Source organism: Pleurodeles waltl, chromosome 9 (genome assembly GCF_031143425.1).
Source record: "Pleurodeles waltl isolate 20211129_DDA chromosome 9, aPleWal1.hap1.20221129, whole genome shotgun sequence".
In the NCBI taxonomy this organism is placed as follows: Eukaryota; Metazoa; Chordata; class Amphibia; order Caudata; family Salamandridae; genus Pleurodeles; species Pleurodeles waltl.
Genome location: NC_090448.1, coordinates 1,189,776,662 through 1,189,802,967, shown reverse-complemented (window position 1 = coordinate 1,189,802,967; position 26,306 = coordinate 1,189,776,662). Strand labels below are relative to the sequence as shown.

At 51.3% G+C, this 26,306-nt stretch overlaps 1 protein-coding gene across 2 annotated transcripts in view; it reads left to right on the top strand.

Moving 5' to 3' along the window:
* LOC138260535 (glutamate carboxypeptidase 2-like) overlaps positions 1–26,306 on the top strand; it is a 350,295-nt gene that overhangs the window by 158,249 nt on the left and 165,740 nt on the right. For both annotated transcript variants that reach the window (XM_069209149.1, XM_069209150.1), the window contains exon 7: positions 3,512–3,607. In XM_069209149.1, the coding sequence (XP_069065250.1) occupies positions 3,512–3,607 (96 nt within the window). The remainder of the gene's footprint in view (positions 1–3,511; positions 3,608–26,306) is intronic.

Genomic DNA, 26,306 nt, shown 5'->3' with positions numbered 1-26,306 from the left:
AGAGTCGTGTAATCTCACCCTCTGCCCCAGAGGGCCGCCCACGCCTCTCAAGAGGGTTCCCCTCGACCTGAGCACCAAACCCAAAGTGTAGCGCCCAGAGGCCGAGGTTCAGCGACTATCCAAGGACGTGCAGAGTGAAAAGTAAGGCCTAACCTCGGTTGTAGTGCACAGACAGGTTATAAACAGCACTGACTCTCAGTGCCCGCTTTGTATCTCCGTGCCCCCCTCCCCGAGCCTTGCTACACAGCTGCGCGTTTCCCAGCTCCACGGGTGAAGGGCTGCTCTACTCCTGGCTTCTCCCTATGAATTCTGGGACTTGAAGTCATGTTTTATAATGGATCAAACAAGACTACAAGTCCCAGAATTCCCGTACAAATCCTGCACTAGGGCAGCACATTACGAAAGGACCTCGGAAACTTGGCAGGGCTGTTCGGCCCTGGGGACCCCGTCCACCAGGCCCCTTTTTTTAAAGGGGGTGTGGGAGCATTGCCCCAGGGAGTGTGCTGTAGTGAGCGGAAGAAAAATGTGAATGGCGAAGAAGCAGCAGGACGTGTGGCCTAGTGGGTAGAGCTGCTGCCTTTCACCTTGAGACCCAGGTTCAGATCCTGGCGCAGCGCTTGATGCTGCCATGTGTGATGCTGAACATATCACTTAAACAACCCAGGCCGTGTCGCTCCCGCAGCACATACACCTTGAGGAATGTAATGCAGGCGAATCGCTGAGTTGCGTTACTCTGCACGAGGGAGGCGTTTCCATGGGAATTCCCAGGACACATCCATGGATTTTAAAACATTTCCAGATTTATAGGAACAGATAAGCCTGGTAATGCGCCATGAAGATGCGCCGCCCCAGGCAAGGCGTAACGAGCAGAATGATCTGTATTTCTCCTCGTTAGGGTCGAGCCTGCGTTGCATGCGCTCGCGCATGCGTATCACAGTGAGACGCTTTAGGGTTTAGAAAAGGGCTCAGAGCCCCGTCCACGTCACGTCAGTGTGTTTCATTGGTGGGTTTGCCTAATAAAATGTGCTTGCTTTCATTAGTCGAAGGCACGCATGCGTCATGCCTTTTCCGGTGGCTAGCCCTCCTCGAGCGCAGCGACCAAGTACAGAAAACATGCGCGGCTCGCTGTTTTCCATCGGGCTCGTGGACTTTTTTTTCTCTAATTTACTAGTGCGATTTCGCTTGGCAGAAATCGAGCACTTTACATAGTTAATTGCACTTTTTCGGGTTACGTACATAAATGCACTTTTGCCGATAGGTGAAAAGTCGGGTTAGGAGTTTACAACGCTATCAGCTCTAACATGAGCAAACGCAAGACCCGTTGCATTGCAAATGCTTGTTTTTTCCTGTTTCTATTGGTGATGAATTCTGCAGCGCACATGGAAAGAGGAAAGAGTCTCCGGGGATTGTTTGTTTGCAGGAAATCCCATCCTGCCTAACAGGAATCCAGTCTACAACGCAGACACCCCTGCACCTCGGCAAGGGTGCCTGTGTGGGCGCTAGGCAGCCACAAGGGCAGCGGCACAGGGGGAGAGTACAGGAATGGGCAGTATTCTTCTAAATACCGCGCGTTCCTCCCTTTCCCAGTGATGCAGGGCAGCGGAGCATGGTGGCTGGCCTCTGCGCTGCGCTGTTACTCCCATACATACCCCGGGTTAGAAGTGTCACTTGTATTTGTGTAACCCCTAAGCTCTTAAATAGTTATTCCCTGTGGTGCACGTGCACCGCTCCCACAAATCAACCGCAGGAAACTGCTTCATTTTTACCAGTGAGTTCAAATTCCTTCATATTTACAGAATGTTTTAAAATGTTCAGTTTTACATAATGGTTTTTTGTTTATGTACACTTCATTTCTTTGTTAATATTATTTACATTTTTAAGCATTCGTGGATCCCTGAGAAGGCCTTGTGGACCCCGCGGGTCCCCAGAGCACAGGTTAAGAAGCACTGACATGGAGTCTGCTCTACTGAGGAGCTCAGGAACGCTTGGAGGAGCCCTGAAGGCTGCACAGCGATCTCTCAGGTTCCACCCTTGCCAGGCAATGGATTCACGGTTGCTATAGTGACACTTCATGCTTACTCTGACACACGTGTACATGTTCAAAAGCCGCGCCACATGCATATCTTACACGGATGTGATGAAGGACCCGGTTTTGGAGGACTGACAGATCACTTTCTGCAGAATGTGTCTGCAGTAGAGGTGGGGTGATGGGCATCACACCTGTTCTTGGTACGCAGGGAGACCGGATAGAGGCTGAATACCATGGCTGGTATTCTCATGTCTTTGGAGAGAGGGTGGAGGCCCAACATGTCTCCTAGTTTCCTGCATAAAGAATGAATGGAGATTGGACCTGGAGAAGCCAGTCAGTGACAAGGGTGTTGCCTCAAGATCTCTCAGCAAGGAGTGAACTCCAGGTCTGTTCTTGTGAAGTTAGTGGATGGAAAGTGGGCGCTGTGGCCTGTCTTAGGCTCCTGAGTGAAAGCTGGATGAAGGTTGTTAGACCCACCTGGCTGGTCTTCAGAACTCACTGACTGGAGGGTGGTGGAAATGACACGTCTTCTTGGCACGTACGGAGACTGAATGGTTTAGCTGGTGTTCCGAAGTCTTGTCCTAACCAGAATTGCCTGATCCTATGGACATGACTGATCATTAACTGTGTAGTCCTATAAGATCCTACAATACTCTTCCTACTCACACTCAATCGATCAAGTGTTCTTGTAGGCGCTAGAGGGGTGCTGCAGGCCTCTACCAGTTTGTGATGCAGTCGAACAGCCAAGTCCTGAGCTGCTTTCTGAAGTCCTTCAGGGAAGGGGAGGAGTGCAGGTGGAGGGGGAGCTCGTTCCAGGACTTGGTGGCGAAGTGGGAGAAGGAGCGTACTCCGAAGCGTTCATGACTGATGTAGGGGACGTGGGCCTGGATGAGGGAGGCTGAGCCGAGTTCTCTGGTCGGTTGGTGGAATATGAGGCGCTTGTTGATGTAGGATGGTCTGGTGTTGAGGAGGGCCTTGTAGGTGTGTGTGAGGAGCTTGAAGAGACATTTTTTGCTGGACAGCGAGCCGGTAGAGGGCTCTGAGGTGAGGAGCGATGCTGGTTCTTCTTGGGAGGTCGAGTACTAGTCCTGTTGCCGCATTCTGGATGATCTGGAAGTGGTTCATGAGCTGCCTCATGGTTCTGGCGTAGAGTACGTTGCCGTAGTTGAGACGGCTGGTGATGAGGCCTGGGTGACTGTCTTCCTGGTGGAGATGGCGATCATTCGGAAGATCTTGTTTAGCTTGCGGAGGAGGTAGGAGCAGGCTGAGGAGACAGCGTTGATCTGTTGCTTCATGATCAGTGGGTGACCAGGATAATCCAGAGGTTGCGTTTGTGGTTAGTAGGAGTGAGTGGGGGACGAGGGCAGTGTCATGGTGCAACAAGGAGAAATACTTTAATTTCAGTCCAGTGCTGAAGAGAACTGAATTATTCTAATCTATTTTAAACTGTTTGGTTAAATTTTTTTATTTTTTTACATTTAGTAAAATGGGAGGAGAGCAGGTCCCTCCATCCTGGCGAGGAAAGCTTAACATCACCTACAGAACTGGGCCGGGATTTACTTCACCCCATGAAAAAAGGTAAGAAACGTTTTAACTCCCATCCCCCCAACACTTCTGTCCTCACTGGTAGCTCACTTGCGAATTGTTGTAGCACCGCAGAGCTGAGTAGAGGTGCATTGGCAGAGCTGTGTTCAGGTAGGAGAAGACTGAGGTACTTTGGCAGAGCTGTGTGTGGGTGGGACAGGACTGAGGTGCATTGGAGAGCTGTGTGTGGGTATGTAAGGACTGAAGTACATTGGCAAAGCTGTGTGTGGGTAGGACAGGACTAATGTGCATTGCAAAGCTGTGTATGGGTGCAACAGGACTGAGGTGCATCGGCAGAGATGTGTGGGTAGAACAGAACTGAGGTGCATTGGAGAGCTGCGTGTGGGTGGAAAGGACCTAGGTGCAGAGAGCTGTGTGTGGGTGAGACAGGACTGAGGTGCATTGGCAGAGCTGTGTGCAGGTAGGACAGGACAGGTGCATTGGCAGAGCTGTCTGTGGGTGGGACAGGACTGAGTTGCACTGGCAGAATTGTATGTGGGTAGGAAAGGACTGAGGTGCATTGGAGAGCTGTGTACAGGTAGGACAGGGCTGAGGTGCATTGCAGAGCTGCGTATAGGTAGGACAGAACTGAGGTGCATGGGCAGAGCTGTGTGTGGGGATGGGACAGGACTGAGGTGCATTGGCACAACTGTGTGCAGGTAGGACAGGACTCATGTGCATTGGCAAAGTTGTGTGTGGGTAGGACAGGACTGAGGTGCATAGGAGAGCTGTGTGTGGGTAGGGCAGGAGTGAGGTGCATTGGCAGAGCTGTGGGTGGGTGGGATGGGACTGAGGTGCATTGGAGAGCTGTGTGTGGGTAGGAAAGTACTGAGGTGCATTTGACAGCTGTGTGTGGGTAGGACAAGATCGAGGTGCATTAGAGAGCTGTGTGGGACAGGACTGAGGTGCATTGGCAGAGATGTGTTTGAGTAGGACAGTACTCAGGTGCATTGCAGAGCTATGTGTGGGTAGGACAGTACTGAGGTGCATTGGCAGAGCTGCGTGCAGGTAGGACAGGACTGAGGTGCTTTGGCAGAGCTGTGTGTGGTTAGGACAGGAATGAGGTGCATTGGGGAGCTGTGTGTGGGTATGTAAGGACTGAAGTACATTGGCAAAGCTGTGTGTGGGTAGGACAGGACTAATGTGCATTGCAAAGCTGTGTATGGGTGGGACAGGACTGAGGTGCATTGGCAGATATGTGTGGGTAGAACAGAACTGAGGTGCATTGGAGAGCTGTGTGTGAGTGGTACAGGACTGAGGTGCATTGGAGAACTGTGTGTGGGTGGAAAGGACCTAGGTGCAGAGAGCTGTGTGTGGGTGAGACAGGACTGAGGTGCATTGGCAGAGCTGTGTGTGGATAGGACAGGACTGAGGTGTGCTGGCAGAGCTGTGTGTGTGACAGGACTGAGGTGCATTGGCACAGTTGTGTGTTGTTAGAACAGGACTGAAGTCCACTGTCATCAGTGAGTGAACGGTTACTTCCTGAGCTGTCAGGAGGTGGGACAGGCCTGAGGTGCAGAAAGCTGTGTGTGGGTGGGACAGGCCTGAGGTGCACTGGTAGACTGTGTGTGGTTAGGGGAGGCCTGAGGTGCACTGGTAGAGCTGTGCATGATTAGTACAGGCCTGAGGTGCAGGAAGCTGTGTGTGGATGGGACAGACCTGAGGTGCACTGGCAGAGCTGTGTGTGGTTAGGACAGGCCTGAGGTGCACTGGTAGAGGTGTTGTGTGGTTAGTACAGGCCTGAGGTGCAGAGAGCTGTGTGTGTATGGGACAGTGTAGGTTGTGAATTATATGTATTGTCAGAGCTGTATGTGGGTAGGACAGGCGTGAGGTGCACTGGCAGCGGTGTGTGTGTGTGGCACAGTATTGAGGTGCAGAGAGCTGTGGGTGGATAGGACAGGACTGAAGTGCAGAGACATGTTCGTTGGGCAGGCCTGAGGTGCAGATAGCTGTGTATGGGTGGGACAGGCCTAAGGTGCCCTGGTAGAGCTGTCTGTGGGAGGGACAGGACTGAGGTGCATTGGCAGAGCTGTGTACGAGTAGGACAGGACTGAGGTGTATTGGCAGAGCTGTGTGTGGGGATGGGGCAGGACTGAGGTGCATTGACAGAGCTGTGTGTGGTGATGGGACAGGACTGAGGTGCATTGGCAGAGATGTCTGTAGGTGGGACGGGCCTGAGGTGCACTAATAGAGCTGTCTGCGGGTTGGACGGACTGAGGTGCACTGCCAGAGCTATGTGTGGGTAGGATAAGACTGAAGTACATTAGCAGAACTGTCTGTAGGCGGGACAGAATTGATGTGCATTTTGCAGAGTTGTTTGTGGGTAGCACAGGACTGAGGTGCATTGACAGAGCTATCTGTGGGTGGGGCAGGTCTGAGGTGCATTGGCAGAGCTATGTTTGGGTAGGACAGGACTGAGGTGCATGGGGGAGCTCTGTACAGGTAGGACAGGGCTGAGGGGCATTGCATAGCTGTGTACAGGTAGGGCAGGACTGAGGTGCATTGGCAGAGCTGTGTGTGAGGATGGGACAGGACTGAGCTGCATTGGCAGAGCTGTGTGTGGGGATGGGACAGGACTGAGCTGCATTGGCAGAGCTGTGTGTGGGTGGGACAGGCCTGAGGTGCAGAAAGCTATGTGTGAGTGGGACAGGCCTAAGGTGCACTGTCAGAGTTGTGTGTGGTTAGGACAGGCCTGAGGTGCACTGGCAGAGCTGTGTGTGGTTAGGACAGGCCTGAGGTGCAGAGAGCTGTATGTGGGTGTGGCAGGCCTGAGGTGTACAAAGATGTGTGTGCATGGGACAGGACGGAGGTGCATTGGCAGAGCTGTCTGTGGGTGGGACATGACTGAGGTGCATTGGCAGAACTGTGTGCAGGTAGGACAACACTGAGGTGCATTGGAAGAGATGTGTGTGGGTGGGACAGGACTGAGATGCATTGGCAGAGCTGTCTGGGTGGGACAGGACTGAGGTGCACTGGAAGAATTGTATGTGGGTAGGAAAGGACTGAGGTGCATTGGAGAGCTGTGTACAGGTAGGACAGCACTGAGGTGCATTGCAGAGCTGCGTATGAGTAGGACAGGACAGATGTGCATTGTCAGAGCTGTGTGTGGGGATGGGACAGGACTGAAGAGCATTGACACAACTGTGTGCAGGTAGGACAGGACTCATGTGCATTGACAGAGCTGTGTGTGGGTAGGACAGGACTGAGGTGTATAGGAGAGCTGTGTGTGGGTAGGGCACGATTGAGGTGCATTGGCAGAGCTGTGTGTGGGTGGGACAGGACTGACGTGCATTGGAGAGCTGCGTGTGGGTGGGAAAGTACTGAGGTGCATTTGACAGCTGCGTGTGGGTAGGACAAGACTGAGGTGCATTGGAGAGCTGTGTGGGACAGGACTGGGGTGCATTGGAGAGCTGTGTGGGACAGGACTGAGGTGCATTGGCAGAGCTGTGTGTGGGTAGGATTGCAGAGCTATGTGTGGGTAAGACAGCACTGAGGTGCATTGGCAGAGCTGTGTGCATGCAGGACAGGACTGAGGTGCATTGTAGAGCTGTGTGTGGGTATGTAAGGACTGAAGTATATTGACAGAGCTGTGTGTGGGTAGGACAGGACTAATGTGCATTGGCAAAGCTATGTATGGGTGGGACAGGACTGAGGTGCATTGGCAGAGATGTGTGGGTAGAACAGAACTGAGGTGCATTGGAGAGCTGTGGTTGGGACAGGACTGAGGTGCATTGGCAGAGCTGTGTGTGGATAGGACAGGACTGAGGCGTGTTGGCAGAGCTGTGTGTGTGAGACAGGACTGAGGTGCATTGGCACAGCTGTGTGTTGTTAGAACAGGACTGAAGTCCACTGACACAGTGAGTGAACGGTTACTTCCTGCATTATGGCTAGTGTAGGTTGTGAATTATATGTATTGTCAGAGCTGTATGTGGGTGCATTGACAGAGCTGTGTGTGGGGATGGGACAGGCCTGAGGTGCATTGGCAGAGATGTGTGTAGGTGGGATAGGCCTGAGGTGCATTTATAGAGCTGTCTGTGGGTGGGACAGGACTGAGGTGCCCTAGCGGAGCTATGTGTGGGTAGAAAAATACTGAAGTACGTTAGCAGAGTTGTCTGTAGGCTGGACAGAATTGATGTGCATTGGCAGTGCTGTGTGTGGGTAGGACAGGACTGAGGTGCATTGACAGAGATGTCTGTGGGTGGGACAGGACTGGGGGGGGCATTGGCAGAGCTATGTTTGGGTAGGACAGGACTGAGGTGCATTGGAGAGCTGTGTACAGGTAGGACAGGGCTGAGGTGCATTGCAGAGCTGTGTACGGGTAGGACAGGACTGAGGTGCATTGGGAGAGCTGTGTGTGAGGATGGGACAGGACTGAGGTGTATTGGCAGAGCTGTGTGTGGGAATGGGACAGGACTGAGCTGCATTGGCAGAGCTGTGTCTGGGTGGGACAGGCCTGAGGTGCAGAAAGCTGTATGCGGGTGTGGCAGGCCTGAGGTGCAGAAAGCTGCATGTGGAAGGGACAGGCCTCAGGTTCATTGGCAGAGGTGTGTGTGGGTGGAACAGGCCTGAGCTGCACTGGCAGAGGTGTGTGTGGTTAGGACAGGACTTAGTTGTATTGGCAGAGCTGTCAGGAGGTGGGACAGGCCTGACGTGCAGAAAGCTGTGTGTGGGTGGGAAAGGCCTGATGTGCACTGGCAGAGCTGTGTGTGGTTAGGACAGGTCTGAGGTGCACTGGTAGAGCTGTGTGTGGTTAGGACAGGCCTGAGGTGCACTGTTAGTTCTGTGTGTGGTTAGGACAGGCCCCAGGTGCACTGGGAGAGTTGTGTGTGGTTAGGACAGGACTAAGGTGCACTGGCAGAGCTGTCAGGAGGTGGGACAGGCCTGAGGTGCAGTGAGCTGGTTGTGGATGTGGAAGGCCTGGGGTGCACTGGCAGAGCTGTGTGTGTGAGGGACAGTCCTAAGGTGCAGAAAGCTGTGTGTGGGTGGGACAGGCCTGAGGTGCATTGGCAGCGCTGTCTGTGGGTGCGACAGGACTGAGGTGCATTGGCAGAGATGTTTGTGGGTAGGGCAGGACTGAGGTGAATTGGCAGAGCTGCCTGTGGGTAGGACAGGACTGAGGTGCATTGCGGAGCGGTCAAGAGGTAGGACAGGCCTGAGGTGCATTGGCAGTGCTGTGTGTGGGTAGGACAGGACTGAGGTGCATTGCAGAACTGAGTTTGGATGGAACAGGCCTGAGGTGGACTGGCAGAGGTGTGTGTGGTTAGGTCAAGCCTGAGGTGCACTGGTAGAGCTGTGCGTGGTTAGTACAGGCCTGAGGTGCAGAGAGTTGTGTGTGGGTGGGACAGACCTGAGGTACAGAAAGCTGTGTGTGGGTGGGACAGGCCTGAGGTGCAGTAGTAGAGCTGTGTGTGGTCAGGACAGGCGTGAGGTGCACTGGTAGAGCTGTCAGGAGGTGGGACAGGCCTGAGGTGCAGAAAGCTGTGTGTGGGTGGGACAGGCCTGAGGTGCACTGGTAGACTGTGTGTGGTTAGGGGAGGCCTGAGGTGCACTGGTAGAGCTGTGCGTGATTAGTACAGGCCTGAGGTGCAGGAAGCTGTGTGTGGATGGGACAGACCTGAGGTGCACTGGCAGAGCTGTGTGTGGTTAGGACAGGCCTGAGGTGCACTGGTAGAGGTGTTGTGTGGTTAGTACAGGCCTGAGGTGCAGAGAGCTGTGTGTGTATGGCACAGGCCTGAGGTGCAGTAGTAGAGCTGTGTGTGGTCAGGACAGGCCTGAGGTGCACTGGTAGAGCTGTGTGTGGTTAGTACAGGCCTGAGGTGCAGAGAGCCGTGTCTGGTTAGTACAGGCCTGAGGTGCAGAGAGCTGTGTGTGGGTGGGACAGGCCTGAGGTGCACTGTCAGAGCTGTGTGTGGTTAGGACAGGCCTGAGGTGCACTGGTAGAGTTGTGTGGGGTTAGTACAGGTCTGAGGTGCAGAGAGCTGTGTGTGGGTGGGACTGGCCTGAGGTGCACTGGCAGAGCTGTGTGTGGTTAGGACAGGCCTGAGGTGCACTGGTAGAGTTGTGTGTGGTTAGTACAGGCCTGAGGTGCAGAGAGCTGTGTGTGTGTGGGACAGGCCTGAGGTGCACAGGCAGAGCTGTGTGTGGTTGCGACAGGCCTGAGGTGCATTGGCAGAGATGTGTGTGGGTAGGACAGGCCTGAGGTGCATTGGTAGGGCTGTCTGTGGTTGCGACAGGACTGAGGTGCATTGGCAGAGATATGTGTTGGTAGGGCATGACTGAGGTGCATTGGCAGAGCTGTCTGTGTATAGGACAGGACTGTGGTGCATTGCAGAGCGGCCGGGAGGTGGGACAGGCCTGAGGTGCATTGGCAGCGCTGTGGGTGGGTAGGACAGGACTGAGGTGCATTACAGAACTGAGTGTGGATGGAACAAGCATGAGGTGGACTGGCAGAGGTGTGTGTGGTTAGGCCAAGTCTGAGGTGCACTGTTAGAGCTGTGTGTGGTTAGTACAGGCCTGAGGTGCAGAGAGCTGTGTGTGGGTGGGACAGGCCTGAGGTGCAGAGAGCTGTGTGTGGGTGGGACAGGCCTGAGGTGCAGTAGTAGAGCTGTGTGTGGGTGGGACAGGCCTGAGGTGAAGCTGGGGACCCCCATTCTCAGCAGTGCCACAGCTAGTTAGTGTGGACATTTAGAAAACAAAATAACCACCCCCCTTAACACTTCCAGTGAAAGCAGTATGGGAAGCACATTTCCTTATCTGAGACAGGGGGCTTCTTGGTGTCTCTTCAGTCCACCTTGGACAATGCTTTCATTTGGTATATTAGACAGTTTTAATTAATATTTGCGACTGCACCTCAAACACAAACTAAGGGCCATACGCATGCAAAGAGGCGTAGTGCAGCTTGTCACCGTGCAGTGCGGCACTGTGTCACTAGGAGAGGGCAGCAATGCACAGTATTAAAGGCATACAGCGCATTCCTGTCCTTGCACCCGCACCGGCGCACAATGCGCTGCCTAGCACCAATGCATGCAACCTTGCACAAGGGGCACGTTCCTGCAGAAAAATAGTCCTTAGAGGAGTTGTGGAGAAGCTAAGAACTTCCTGTGGTAGCTGACTGACGTCTTCATCAGCAGCTGTCTAACGCCTCCCTCAGTAGCTGTCTAAAGCCTCCATCAGTAGCTGTCTAACACCTCCATCAGCAGCTGTCTAACATCTCCATCAGTAGCTGTCTAACACCCCCATCAGTAGCCGTCTAACAAAGTAGCCGTCTAACACCTTCATCAGTAGCCATCTAACACCCCCATCAGTAGCCGTCTAACACCTCCATCAGTAGCCGTCTAACACCTCCATCAGTAGCCGTCTAACACCTCCATCAATAGCCGTCTAACACCTCCATCAATAGCCGTCTAACACCTCCATCAGTAGCCGTCTAACACCTCCATCAGTAGCCGTCTAACACCTCCATCAGTAGCCGTCTAACACCTCCATCAATAACCGTCTAACACCTCCATCAGTAGCCGTCTAACACCTCCATCAGTAGCCGTCTAACACCTCCATTAGTAGCCGTCTAACACCTCCATCAGTAGCCGTCTAACACCTCCATCAATAGCCGTCTAACACCTCCATCAGCAGCTGTCTAACATCTTCATCAGTAGCTGTCTAACGCTTTCATCAGTAGCTGTCTAACACCTTCATCAGTAGCCGTCTAACACCTCCATCAGTAGCCGTCTAACACCCCCATCAGTAGCCGTCTAACACCCCCATCAGTAGCCATCTAATGCCTCCATCTTTAGCTGTCTAATGCCTCCATCTTTAGCTGTCTAATGCCTCCATCATTAGCCGTCTAACACCTTCATCAGTAGCCGTCTAACACCCCCATCAGTAGCCATCTAATGCCTCCATCTTTAGCTGTCTAACGCTTCCATCATTAGCCGTCTAACACCTTCATCAGTAGCCGTCTAACGCCTTCATCAGTAGCCGTCTAACGCCTCCATCAGTAGTCGTCTAACGCCCCCATCAGTAGTCATCTAATGCCTCCACCAGTAGCTGTCTAACACCTTCACCAGTAGCTGTCTAACACCTTCACCAGTAGCTGTCTAACACCTTCACCAGTAGCCGTCTAACGCCTTCACCAGTAGCCGTCTAACGCCTCCATCAGTAGCCGTCTAACGCCTCCATCAGTAGCCGTCTAACGCCTCCATCAGTAGCCGTCTAACGCCTCCATCAGTAGTCGTCTAACGCCTCTGGCGTGGTAGAGCTGTGTGTGGTTAGTACAGGCCTGAGGTGCAGAGAGCTGTGTGTGGGTGGGACAGGCCTGAGGTGCAGAGAGCTGTGTGTGGGTGGGACAGGCCTGAGGTGCAGTAGTAGAGCTGTGTGTGGGTGGGACAGGCCTGAGGTGAAGCTGGGGACCCCCATTCTCAGCAGTGCCACAGCTAGTTAGTGTGGACATTTAGAAAACAAAATAACCACCCCCCTTAACACTTCCAGTGAAAGCAGTATGGGAAGCACATTTCCTTATCTGAGACAGGGGGCTTCTTGGTGTCTCTTCAGTCCACCTTGGACAATGCTTTCATTTGGTATATTAGACAGTTTTAATTAATATTTGCGACTGCACCTCAAACACAAACTAAGGGCCATACGCATGCAAAGAGGCGTAGTGCAGCTTGTCACCGTGCAGTGCGGCACTGTGTCACTAGGAGAGGGCAGCAATGCACAGTATTAAAGGCATACAGCGCATTCCTGTCCTTGCACCCGCACCGGCGCACAATGCGCTGCCTAGCACCAATGCATGCAACCTTGCACAAGGGGCACGTTCCTGCAGAAAAATAGTCCTTAGAGGAGTTGTGGAGAAGCTAAGAACTTCCTGTGGTAGCTGACTGACGTCTTCATCAGCAGCTGTCTAACGCCTCCCTCAGTAGCTGTCTAAAGCCTCCATCAGTAGCTGTCTAACACCTCCATCAGCAGCTGTCTAACATCTCCATCAGTAGCTGTCTAACACCCCCATCAGTAGCCGTCTAACAAAGTAGCCGTCTAACACCTTCATCAGTAGCCATCTAACACCTTCATCAGTAACCGTCTAACACCTCCATCAGTAGCCGTCTAACACCTCCATCAGTAGCCGTCTAACACCTCCATCAGTAGCCGTCTAACACCTCCATCAGTAGCCGTCTAACACCTCCATCAGTAGCCGTCTAACACCTCCATCAATAGCCGTCTAACACCTCCATCAGCAGCTGTCTAACGCTTTCATCAGTAGCTGTCTAACACCTCCATCAGTAGCCGTCTAACACCTCCATCAGTAGCCGTCTAACACCTCCATCAGTAGCCGTCTAACACCTCCATCAATAGCCGTCTAACACCTCCATCAGCAGCTGTCTAACATCTTCATCAGTAGCTGTCTAACGCTTTCATCAGTAGCTGTCTAACACCTTCATCAGTAGCCGTCTAACACCTCCATCAGTAGCCGTCTAACACCCCCATCAGTAGCCGTCTAACACCCCCATCAGTAGCCATCTAATGCCTCCATCTTTAGCTGTCTAATGCCTCCATCTTTAGCTGTCTAATGCCTCCATCATTAGCCGTCTACCGTCTAACACCCCCATCAGTAGCCATCTAATGCCTCCATCTTTAGCTGTCTAACGCTTCCATCATTAGCCGTCTAACACCTTCATCAGTAGCCGTCTAACACCCCCATCAGTAGCCGTCTAACGCCTCCATCAGTAGTCGTCTAACGCCCCCATCAGTAGTCATCTAATGCCTCCACCAGTAGCTGTCTAACACCTTCACCAGTAGCCGTCTAACGCCTTCACCAGTAGCCGTCTAACGCCTCCATCAGTAGCCGTCTAACGCCTCCATCAGTAGCCGTCTAACGCCTCCATCAGTAGCCGTCTAACGCCTTCACCAGTAGCCGTCTAACGCCTCCATCAGTAGCCGTCTAACACCTTCACCAGTAGCCGTCTAACGCCTTCACCAGTAGCCGTCTAACGCCTTCACCAGTAGCCGTCTAACGCCTTCACCAGTAGCCGTCTAACGCCTTCACCAGTAGCCGTCTAACGCCTCCATCAGTAGTCGTCTAACGCCCCCATCAGTAGCTGTCTAACACCTCCATCAGTAGCTGTCTAACACCTCCATCAGTAGCTGTCTAACACCTTCATCAGTAGCTGTCTAACACCTTCATCAGTAGCCGTCTAACACCTTCATCAGTAGCTGTCTAACACCTCCATCAGTAGCCGTCTAAAACCTTCATCAGTAGCCGTCTAACACCTTCATCAGTAGCCGTCTAACACCTCCATCAGTAGCCGTCTAACACCCCCATCAGTAGCCATCTAATGCCTCCATCATTAGCCATCTAACACCTTCATCAGTAGCTGTCTAACACCCCCATCTTTAGCTGTCTAATGCCTCCATCTTTAGCTGTCTAACGCCCCCATCAGTAGTCATCTAATGCCTCCACCAGTAGCTGTCTAACACCTTCACCAGTAGCCATCTAATGCCTCCATCTTTAGCTGTCTAATGCCTCCATCATTAGCCGTCTAACACCTTCATCAGTAGCTGTCAAACACATCCATCAGTAGCCGTCTAACGCCTCCATCAGTAGTCGTCTAACGCCCCCATCAGTAGTCATCTAATGCCTCCACCAGTAGCTGTCTAACACCTTCATCAGTAGCCATCTAACACCCCCATCAGTAGCCGTCTAACACCTCCATCAATAGCCGTCTAACACCTTCATCAGTAGCCGTCTAACACCTCCATCAGTAGCCGTCTAACACCTCCATCAGTAGCCGTCTAACACCTCCATCAGTAGCCGTCTAACACCTCCATCAGTAGCCGTCTAACACCTCCATCAATAGCCGTCTAACACCTCCATCAGCAGCTGTCTAACATCTTCTTCAGTAGCCGTCTAACACCTTCTTCAGTAGCCGTCTAACACCTCCATCAGTAGCCGTCTAACACCCCCATCAGTAGTCGTCTAACGCCCCCATCAGTAGTCATCTAATGCCTCCACCAGTAGCTGTCTAACACCTTCACCAGTAGCCGTCTAACGCCTTCACCAGTAGCCGTCTAACGCCTTCACCAGTAGCCGTCTAACACCCCCATCAGTAGCCGTCTAACGCCTCCATCAGTAGTCGTCTAACGCCTCCATCAGTAGTCGTCTAACGCCTCCATCAGTAGTCGTCTAAAGCCTCCATCAGTAGTCGTCTAACGCCCCCATCAGTAGTCGTCTAACGCCCCCATCAGTAGCTGTCTAACACCTCCATCAGCAGCTGTCTAACATCTCCATCAGTAGCTGTATAACACCTCCATTAGTAGCCGTCTAACAAATTAGCCGTCTAACACCTTCATCAGTAGCCATCTAACACCCCCATCAGTAGCCGTCTAACACCTCCATCAATAGCCGTCTAACACCTCCATCAGTAGCCGTCTAACACCTCCATCAGTAGCCGTCTAACACCTCCATCTGTAGCCGTCTAACACCTCCATCTGTAGCCGTCTAACACCTCCATCAGCAGCTGTCTAACATCTTCATCAGTAGCTGTCTAACGCTTTCATCAGTAGCCGTCTAACACCTTCATCAGTAGCCGTCTAACACCTCCATCAGTAGCCGTCTAACATCTTCATCAGTAGCCGTCTGACACCTCCATCAGTAGCTGTCTAACATCTTCATCAGTACCCGTCTAACACCTCCATCAGTAGCCGTCTAACACCCCCATCAGTAGCCATCGAATGCCTCCATCTTTAGCTGTCTAATGCCTCCATCATTAGCCGTCTAACACCTTCATCAGTAGCTGTCTAACACCTCCATCTTTAGCTGTCTAGCGCCTCCATCATTAGCCGTCTAACACCTTCATCAGTAGCCGTCTAACACCCCCATCAGTAGGCGTCTAACGCCTCCATCAGTAGTCGTCTAACGCCTCCATCAGTAGTCGTCTAACGCCCCCATCAGTAGCTGTCTAACATCTCCATCAGTAGCTGTCTAACACCCCCATCAGTAGCCATCTAACAAAGTAGAAGTCTAACACCCCCATCAGTAGCCGTCTAACACCTCCATCAGTAGCCGTCTAACACCTCCATCAGTAGCCGTCTAACACCTTCATCAGTACCCGTCTAATGCCTCCATCAGTAGCCATCTAACGCCTTAATCAGTAACCATCTAACACCTTCATCAGTAGCTGTCTAACGCCTTCTTCAGTAGCTAACTCCTCCTCCATCAGAAGCTGTCTAACACCTCCATCAGTAGCCATCTAACTCCTCCATCAGTAGCCGTCTATCACCTTCATCAGTAGCTGTCTAACACCTTCATCAGTAGCCGTCTAACGCCTCTAACACCTTCATCAGTAGCCGTCTAACGCCTCTAACACCTTCATCAGTAACTGTCTAACAACTTTATCAGTAGCCGTCTAACACCTCCATCAGTAGCCGTCTAACGCCTCCATCAGTAGCCGTCTAACGCCTTCATCAGTAGCCGTCTTATGCCTCCATCAGTAGCTGTCTAACACCTCCATCAGCAGCTGTCTAACATCTCCATCAGTAGCTGTCTAACACCTCCATCAGTAGCTGTCTAACACCTTCATCAGTAGCCGTCTAACACCTTCATCAGTAGCCGTCTAACACCTTCATCAGTAGCTGTCTAACACCTCCATCAGTAGCCGTCTAAAACCTTCATCAGTAGCCGTCTAACACCTTCATCAGTAGCCGTCTAACACCTCCATCAGTAGCCATCTAATGCCTCCATCATTAGCCATCTAACACCTTCATCAGTAGCTGTCTAACACCCCCATCTTTAGCTGTCTAATGCCTCCATCTTTAGCTGTCTAACGCCCCCATCAGTAGTCATCTAATGCCTCCACCAGTAGCTGTCTAACACCTTCACCAGTAGCCATCTAATGCCTCCATCTTTAGCTGTCTAATGCCTCCATCATTAGCCGTCTAACACCTTCATCAGTAGCTGTCAAACACCTCCATCAGTAGCCGTCTAACGCCTCCATTAGTAGTCGTCTAACGCCCCCATCAGTAGTCATCTAATGCCTCCACCAGTAGCTGTCTAACACATTCATCAGTAGCCATCTAACACCCCCATCAGTAGCCGTCTAACACCTCCATCAATAGCCGTCTAACACCTCCATCAGTAGCCGTCTAACACCTCCATCAGTAGCCGTCTAACACCTCCATCAGTAGCCGTCTAACACCTCCATCAGTAGCCGTCTAACACCTCCATCAATAGCCGTCTAACATCTTCATCAGTAGCTGTCTAACGCTTTCTTCAGTAGCCGTCTAACACCTCCATCAGTAGCCGTCTAACACCCCCATCAGTAGTCGTCTAACGCCCCCATCAGTAGTCATCTAATGCCTCCACCAGTAGCTGTCTAACACCTTCACCAGTAGCCGTCTAACGCCTTCACCAGTAGCCGTCTAACACCCCCATCAGTAGCCGTCTAACGCCTCCATCAGTAGTCGTCTAACGCCTCCATCAGTAGTCGTCTAAAGCCTCCATCAGTAGTCGTCTAACGCCCCCATCAGTAGTCGTCTAACGCCCCCATCAGTAGCTGTCTAACACCTCCATCAGCAGCTGTCTAACATCTCCATCAGTAGCTGTATAACACCTCCATTAGTAGCCGTCTAACAAAGTAGCCGTCTAACACCCCCATCAGTAGCCGTCTAACACCCCCATCAGTAGCCGTCTAACACCTCCATCAATAGCCGTCTAACACCTCCATCAGTAGCCGTCTAACACCTCCATCTGTAGCCGTCTAACACCTCCATCAGCAGCTGTCTAACATCTTCATCAGTAGCTGTCTAACGCTTTCATCAGTAGCCGCCTAACACCTTCATCAGTAGCCGTCTAACACCTCCATCAGTAGCCGTCTAACATCTTCATCAGTAGCCGTCTGACACCTCCATCAGTAGCTGTCTAACATCTTCATCAGTACCCGTCTAACACCTCCATCAGTAGCCGTCTAACACCCCCATCAGTAGCCATCGAATGCCTCCATCTTTAGCTGTCTAATGCCTCCATCATTAGCCGTCTAACACCTTCATCAGTAGCTGTCTAACACCTCCATCTTTAGCTGTCTAGCGCCTCCATCATTAGCCGTCTAACACCTTCATCAGTAGCCGTCTAACACCCCCATCAGTAGGCGTCTAACGCCTCCATCAGTAGTCATCTCACGCCTCCATCAGTAGTCGTCTAACGCCCCCATCAGTAGCTGTCTAACATCTCCATCAGTAGCTGTCTAACACCCCCATCAGTAGCCATCTAACAAAGTAGAAGTCTAACACCCCCATCAGTAGCCGTCTAACACCTCCATCAGTAGCCGTCTAACACCTCCATCAGTAGCCGTCTAACACCTCCATCAGTAGCCATCTAGCACCTCCATCAGTAGCCGTCTAACGCCTTCATCAGTAGCAATTTAACACCTTCATCAGTAGCGTCTAACTCCTCCATCAGTAGCCGTCTAACACCCCCATCAGTAGCCGTCTAACACCCCCATCAGTAGCCGTCTGACGCCTCCATCAGTAGCCGTCTAACGCCTCCATCAGTAGTCGTCTAACGCCTCCATCAGTAGTCGTCTAAAGCCTCCATCAGTAGTCGTCTAACGCCCCCATCAGTAGTCGTCTAACGCCCCCATCAGTAGTCGTCTAACGCCCCCATCAGTAGCTGTCTAACACCTCCATCAGCAGCTGTCTAACATCTCCATCAGTAGCTGTATAACACCTCCATTAGTAGCCGTCTAACAAAGTAGCCGTCTAACACCTTCGTCAGTAGCCATCTAACACCCCCATCAGGAGCCGTCTAACACCTCCATCAATAGCCGTCTAACACCTCCATCAATAGCCGTCTAACACCTCCATCAGTAGCCGTCTAACACCTCCATCTGTAGCCGTCTAACACCTCCATCAGCAGCTGTCTAACATCTTCATCAGTAGCTGTCTAACGCTTTCATCAGTAGCCGCCTAACACCTTCATCAGTAGCCGTCTAACACCTCCATCAGTAGCCGTCTAACATCATCATCAGTACCCGTCTGACACCTCCATCAGTAGCTGTCTAACATCTTCATCAGTACCCGTCTAACACCTCCATCAGTAGCCGTCTAACACCCCCATCAGTAGCCATCGAATGCCTCCATCTTTAGCTGTCTAATGCCTCCATCATTAGCCTTCTAACACCTTCATCAGTAGCTGTCTAACACCTCCATCTTTAGCTGTCTAGCGCCTCCATCATTAGCCGTCTAACACCTTCATCAGTAGCCGTCTAACACCCCCATCAGTAGGCGTCTAACGCCTCCATCAGTAGTCGTCTAACGCCTCCATCAGTAGTCGTCTAACGCCCCCATCAGTAGCTGTCTAACATCTCCATCAGTAGCTGTCTAACACCCCCATCAGTAGCCATCTAACAAAGTAGAAGTCTAACACCCCCATCAGTAGCCGTCTAACACCTCCATCAGTAGCCGTCTAACACCTCCATCAGTAGCCGTCTAACACCTTCATCAGTACCCGTCTAATGCCTCCATCAGTAGCCATCTAACACCTTAATCAGTAACCATCTAACACCTTCATCAGTAGCTGTCTAACGCCTTCTTCAGTAGCTAACTCCTCCTCCATCAGAAGCTGTCTAACACCTCCATCAGTAGCCATCTAACTCCTCCATCAGTAGCCGTCTATCACCTTCATCAGTAGCTGTCTAACACCTTCATCAGTAGCCGTCTAACGCCTCTAACACCTTCATCAGTAGCCGTCTAACGCCTCTAACACCTTCATCAGTAACTGTCTAACAACTTTATCAGTAGCCGTCTAACACCTCCATCAGTAGCCGTCTAACGCCTCCATCAGTAGCCGTCTAACGCCTTCATCAGTAGCCGTCTTATGCCTCCATCAGTAGCTGTCTTACGCCTCCATCAGTAGCCATCTAACTTCTCCATTAGTAGCTGTCTAATGCCTCCATCAATAGCCATGTAATGCCTCCATCAGCAGACGTCTAACGCCTTCACCAGTAGCCGTCTAACGCCTTCACCAGTAGCCATCTAACGCCTTCACCAGTAGCAATTTAACACCTTCATCAGTAGCGTCTAACTCCTCCATCAGTAGCGTCTAACACCTCCATCAGTAGCGTCTAACACCTCCATCAGTAGCCGTCTAACACCTCCATCAGTAGCCGTCTAACACCTCCATCAGTAGCCGTCTAACACCTCCATCAGTAGCCGTCTAACACCTCCATCAGTAGCCGTCTAACACCTCCATCAGTAGCCATCTAGCACCTCCATCAGTAGCCGTCTAACGCCTTCATCAGTAGCCATCTAACGCCTTCATCAGTAGCCGTCTAACGCATTCCTCATTAGCCGTCTAACTCCTCCATCAGTAGCCGCCTAACGCTTCCATTAGTAGCCATCCAAACCCATCCATCAGTAGCCGTCTAACACCTCCATCAGTAGCCGTCTAACACCTCTATCAGTAGCCGTCTTATTCCTCCATCAGTAGCTGTCTTATGCCTCCATCAGTAGCCGTCTAAGAGCTTTATCTGTAGCTGTCTTACAACTCCATTAGTAGCCGTCTAACTCCTCCATCAGTAGCCATCTAACGCCTCCATCAGTAGCTGTTTAACGCCCCCATCAGTAGCTGTTTAACGCCCCCATCAGTAGCTGTCTAACACCTCCATCAGTAGCCGTCTAACACCTTCATCAGTAGCCATCTCATCAGTAGCCATCTAACACCTTCAACAGTAGCCATCTAACGCCTTCATCAGTAGCCGTCTAACGCATTCCTCATTAGCCGTCTAACTCCTCCATCAGTAGCCGCCTAACACTTCCATCAGTAGCCATCCAAACCCATCCATCAGTAGCCGTCTAACACCTCCATCAGTAGCCGTCTAATGCCTCTATTAGTATCCGTCTAACAGCTTTATCTGTAGCTGTCTTACACCTCCATCAGTAGCTGTCTAACGCCTCCATCAGTAGCCATCTAACGCCTCCATCAGTGGCCGTCTAACAGCTTTCTCAGTAGCTGTCGAACGTCTCCATCAGTAGCCATATAACACCTTCATCAGTAGCTGTCTAACGCCGCCATCAGTAGCTGTTTAACACCCCCATCAGTAGCGGTTTAACGCCCCCATCAGTAGCGGTTTAACGCCCCCATCAGTAGCTGTCTAACACCTCCATCAGTAGCCGTCTAACACCTTCATCAGTAGTCGTCTCATCAGTAGCCATCTAACACCTTCATAATTAGCCGTCTAACTCCTCCATTTAACACCTCCATCAGTACCCGTCTAACGCCTCCATCAGTAGCCGTCTAACGCCTTCATCAGTAGCCATCTAACTCCTCCATCTAACACCTTCATCAGTAGTCGTCTAACGCCTTAATCAGTAACCATCTAACACCTTCATCAGTAGCTGTCTAACTCCTCCTCCATCAGAAGCTGTCTAACACCTCCATCAGTAGCCATCTAACTCCTCCATCAGTAGCCGTCTATCACCTTCATCAGTAGCTGTCTAACACCTTCATCATTAGCCGTCTAACACCTTCATCAGTAGCCGTCTAACACCTTCATCAGTAGCTGTCTAACAACGTTATCAGTAGCCGTCTAGCACCTCCATCAGTAGCCGTCTAACGCCTCCATCAGTAGCAGTCTAACACCTCTATCAGTAGCCGTCTAACGCCTCCATCAGTTGCCGTCTAACGCCCCCATCAGTAGCCGTCTTATTCCTCCATCAGTAGCTGTCTTATGCCTCCATCAGTAGCCGTCTGAGAGCTTTATCTGTAGCTGTCTTACAACTCCATTAGTAGCCATCTAATGCCTCCATCAGTAGCCATCTAATGCCTCCATCAGTAGCCGTCTAACACCTTCATCAGTAGCCGTCTAACACCTTCATCAGTAGCCGTCTCATCAGTAGCCGTCTAACACCTCCATCAGTAGCCATCTAACACCTCCATCAGTAGCCATCTAACACCTCCATCAGTAGCCGTTTAACGCCTTCATCAGTAGCCGTCTAACGCCTTCATTAGCCGTCTAGCGCCTTCATCATTAGCCATCTAGCGCCTCCATCAGTAGCCATTTAACACCTCCATCAGTAGCCATCTAATGCCTCCATCATTAGCTGTCTAATGCCTCCATCATTAGCCGTCTAACACCTTCATCAGTAGCCGTCTAACACCCCCATCAGTAGCCGTCTAACGCCTTCCTCATTAGCCGTCTAACTCCTCCACCAGTAGCCACCTAACGCTTCCATCAGTAGCCATCCAAACCCATCCATCAGTAGCCGTCTTATGCCTCCATCAGTAGCTCTTACGCCTCCATCAGTAGCCATCTAACGTCTCCATTAGTAGCTGTCTAACGCCTCCATCAATAGCCATGTAATGCCTCCATCAGCAGAAGTCTAACGTTTTCACCGGTAGCCGTCTAACACCTTCACCAGTAGCCGTCTAACGCCTTCACCAGTAGCTGTCTAACGGCTCCATCAGTAGCCGTCTAGCGCCTTCATCAGTAGCCCTCTAACACCTTCATCAGTAGCTGTCTAACTCCTCCTCCATCAGAAGCTGTCTAACACCTCCATCAGTAGCCATCTAACTCCTCCATCAGTAGCCGTCTATCACCTTCATCAGTAGCTGTCTAACACCTTCATCAGTAGCCGTCTAACACCTTCATCAGTAGCCGTCTAACACCTTCATCAGTAGCTGTCTAACAACGTTATCAGTAGCCGTCTAACACCTCCATCAGTAGCTGTCTAACGCCTCCATCAGTAGCCGTCTAACACCTCTATCAGTAGCCGTCGAACGCCTCCATCAGTTGCCGTCTAACGCCCCCATCAGTAGCCGTCTTATTCCTCCATCAGTACCTGTCTTATGCCTCCATCAGTAGCCATCTGAGAGCTTTATCTGTAGCTGTCTTACAACTCCATTAGTAGCCGTCTAACGCCTCCATCAGTAGCCATCTAACGCCTCCATCAGTAGCCGTCTAACACCTTCATCAGTAGCTGTCTAACGCCCCCATCAGTAGCTGTCTAACACCTCCATCAGTAGCCGTCTAACACCTTCATCAGTAGCCGTCTCATCAGTAGCCGTCTAACACCTCCATCAGTAGCCATCTAACACCTCCATCAGTAGCCGTCTAACGCCTTCATCAGTAGCCGTCTAACGCCTTCATCATTAGCCGTCTAGCGCCTTCATCATTAGCCATCTAGCGCCTCCATCAGTAGCCATCTAACACCTCCATCAGTAGCCATCTAATGCCTCCATCTTTAGCTGTCTAATGCCTCCATCATTAGCCGTCTAACACCTTCATCAGTAGACGTCTAACACCCCCATCAGTAGCCGTCTAACGCCTTCATCAGTAGCCGTCTAACGCCTTCATCAGTAGCCGTCTAACGCCTTCCTCATTAGCCGTCTAACTCCTCCACCAGTAGCCACCTAACGCTTCCATCAGTAGCCATCCAAGCCCATCCATCATTAGCCGTCTAACGCCTCTATCAGTAGCCATCTTCCGCCTCTATCAGTAGCCGTCTAACACCTCCATCAGTAGCCGTCTAACGCCTCCATCAGTAGCCGTCTTATGCCTCCATCAGTAGCTCTTACGCCTCCATCAGTAGCCATCTAACGTCTCCATTAGTAGCTGTCTAACGCCTCCATCAATAGCCATGTAATGCCTCCATCAGCAGACGTCTAACGTCTTCACCGGTAGCCGTCTAGCACCTTCACCATTAGCCGTCTAACGCCTTCACCAGTAGCTGTCTAACGGCTCCATCAGTAGCCGTCTAGCGCCTTCCTCAGTAGCCCTCTAACACCTTCATCAGTAGCAATTTAACACCTTCATCAGTAGCGTCTAACTCCTCCATCAGTAGCCGTCTAACACCCCCATCAGTAGCCGTCTAACACCCCCATCAGTAGCCGTCTGACGCCTCCATCAGTAGTCGTCTAACGCCCCCATCAGTAGTCATCAAATGCCTCCACCAGTAGCTGTCCAACACCTTCACCAGTAGCCGTCTAACGCCTTCACCAGTAGCTGTCTAACACCCCCATCAGTAGCCGTCTAACGCCTCCATTAGTAGTCGTCTAACACCTCCATCAGTAGTCGTCTAACGCCCCCATCAGTAGTCGTCTGATGCCTCCATCAGTAGCTGTCTAATGCCTCCATCATTAGCCGTCTAATGCCTCCATCAGTAGATGTCTAACGCCTTCATCAGTAGCCGTCTAGTGCCTTTATCAGTAGCCGTCTAACACCTTCATCAGTAGCAGTTTAACACCTTCATCAGTAGCGTCTAACTCCTCCATCAGTAGCGTCTAACACCTCCATCAGTAGCCGTCTACCACCTCCATCAGTAGCCGTCTATCACCTCCATCAGTAGCCATCTAATGCCTCCATCAGTAGCCGTCTAACAGCTTTATCTGTAGCTGTCTTACACCTCCATCAGTAGCCGTCTAACGCCTCCATCAGTAGCCATCTAACGCCTCCATCAGTAGCCGTCTAACAGCTTTCTCAGCAGCTGTCGAACGTCTCCATCAGTAGCCCTATAACACCTTCATCAGTAGCTGTCTAGCGCCCCCATCAGTAGCTGTTTAACGCCCCATCAGTAGCTGTCTAACGCCCCATCAGTAGCTGTCTAACGCCCCCATCAGTAGCTGTCTAACACCTCCATCAGTAGCCGTCTAACACCTCCATCAGTAGCTGTCTAACACCTTCATCAGTAGCCGTCTAACACCTTCATCAGTAGCTGTCTAACTCCTCCATTTAACACCTTCATCAGTACCCGTCTAATGCCTCCATCAGTAGCCATCTAACGCCTTCATCAGTAGCCATCTAACTCCTCCATCTAACATCTTAATCAGTAGTCGTCTAACGCCTTAATCAGTAACCATCTAACACCTTCATCAGTAGCTGTCTAACTCCTTCTTCAGTAGCTAACTCCTCCTCCATCAGAAGCTGTCTAACACCTCCATCAGTAGCCATCTAACTCCTCCATCAGTAGCCGTCTATCACCTTCATCAGTAGCTGTCTAACACCTTCATCAGTAGCCGTCTAACGCCTCTAACACCTTCATCAGTAACTGTCTAACAACTTTATCAGTAGCCGTCTAACACCTCCATCAGTAGCCGTCTAACGCCTCCATCAGTAGCCGTCTTATGCCTCCATCAGTAGCCGTCTTATGCCTCCATCAGTAGCTGTCTTACGCCTCCATCAGTAGCCATCTAACTTCTCCATTAGTAGCTGTCTAACGCCTCCATCAATAGCCATGTAATGCCTCCATCAGCAGACGTCTAACGCCTTCACCAGTAGCCGTCTAACGCCTTCACCAGTAGCCGTCTAACGCCTTCACCAGTAGCCATCTAACGCCTTCACCAGTAGCCGTCTAACGGCTCCATCAGTAGCCGCCTAGCCCCTTCATCAGTAGCCCTTTAACACCTTCATCAGTAGCAATTTAACACCTTCATCAGTAGCGTCTAACTCCTCCATCAGTAGCGTCTAACACCTCCATCAGTAGCGTCTAACACCTCCATCAGTAGCCGTCTAACACCTCCATCAGTAGCCGTCTAACACCTCCATCAGTAGCCGTCTAACACCTCCATCAGTAGCCGTCTAGCACCTCCATCAGTAGCCGTCTAACGCCTTCATCAGTAGCCGTCTAACGCCTTCATCAGTAGCCGTCTAACGCATTCCTCATTAGCCGTCTAACTCCTCCATCAGTAGCCGCCTAACGCTTCCATTAGTAGCCATCCAAACCCATCCATAAGTAGCCGTCTAACACCTCCATCAGTAGCCGTCTAACACCTCTATCAGTAGCCGTCTTATTCCTCCATCAGTAGCTGTTTTATGCCTCCATCAGTAGCCGTCTAAGAGCTTTATCTGTAGCTGTCTTACAACTCCATTAGTAGCCGTCTAACGCCTCCATCAGTAGCCATCTAACGCCTCCATCAGTAGCTGTTTAACGCCCCCATCAGTAGCTGTTTAACGCCCCCATCAGTAGCTGTCTAACACCTCCATCAGTAGCCGTCTAACACCTTCATCAGTAGCCGTCTCATCAGTAGCCGTCTAACACCTTCATCAGTAGCCGTCTAACGCATTCCTCATTAGCCGTCTAACTCCTCCATCAGTAGCCGCCTAACGCTTCCATCAGTAGCCATCCAAACCCATCCTTCAGTAGCCGTCTAACACCTCCATCAGTAGCCGTCTAATGCCTCCATTAGTAGCCGTCTAACAGCTTTATCTGTAGCTGTCTTACACCTCCATCAGTAGCTGTCTAACGCCTCCATCAGTAGCCATCTAACGCCTCCATCAGTAGCCATCTAACAGCTTTCTCAGTAGCTGTCGAACGTCTCCATCAGTAGCCCTATAACACCTTCATCAGTAGCTGTCTAACGCCCCCATCAGTAGCTGTCTAACGCCCCCATCAGTAGCTGTCTTACACCTCCATCAGTAGCTGTCTAACTCCTCCATTTAACACCTTCATCAGTACCCGTCTAATGCCTCCATCAGTAGCCATCTAACGCCTTCATCAGTAGCCATCTAACTCCTCCATCTAACACCTTAATCAGTAGTCGTCTAACGCCTTAATCAGTAACCATCTAACACCTTCATCAGTAGCTGTCTAACGCCTTCTTCAGTAGCTAACTCCTCCTCCATCAGAAGCTGTCTAACACCTCCATCAGTAGCCATCTAACTCCTCCATCAGTAGCCGTCTATCACCTTCATCAGTAGCTGTCTAACACCTTCAT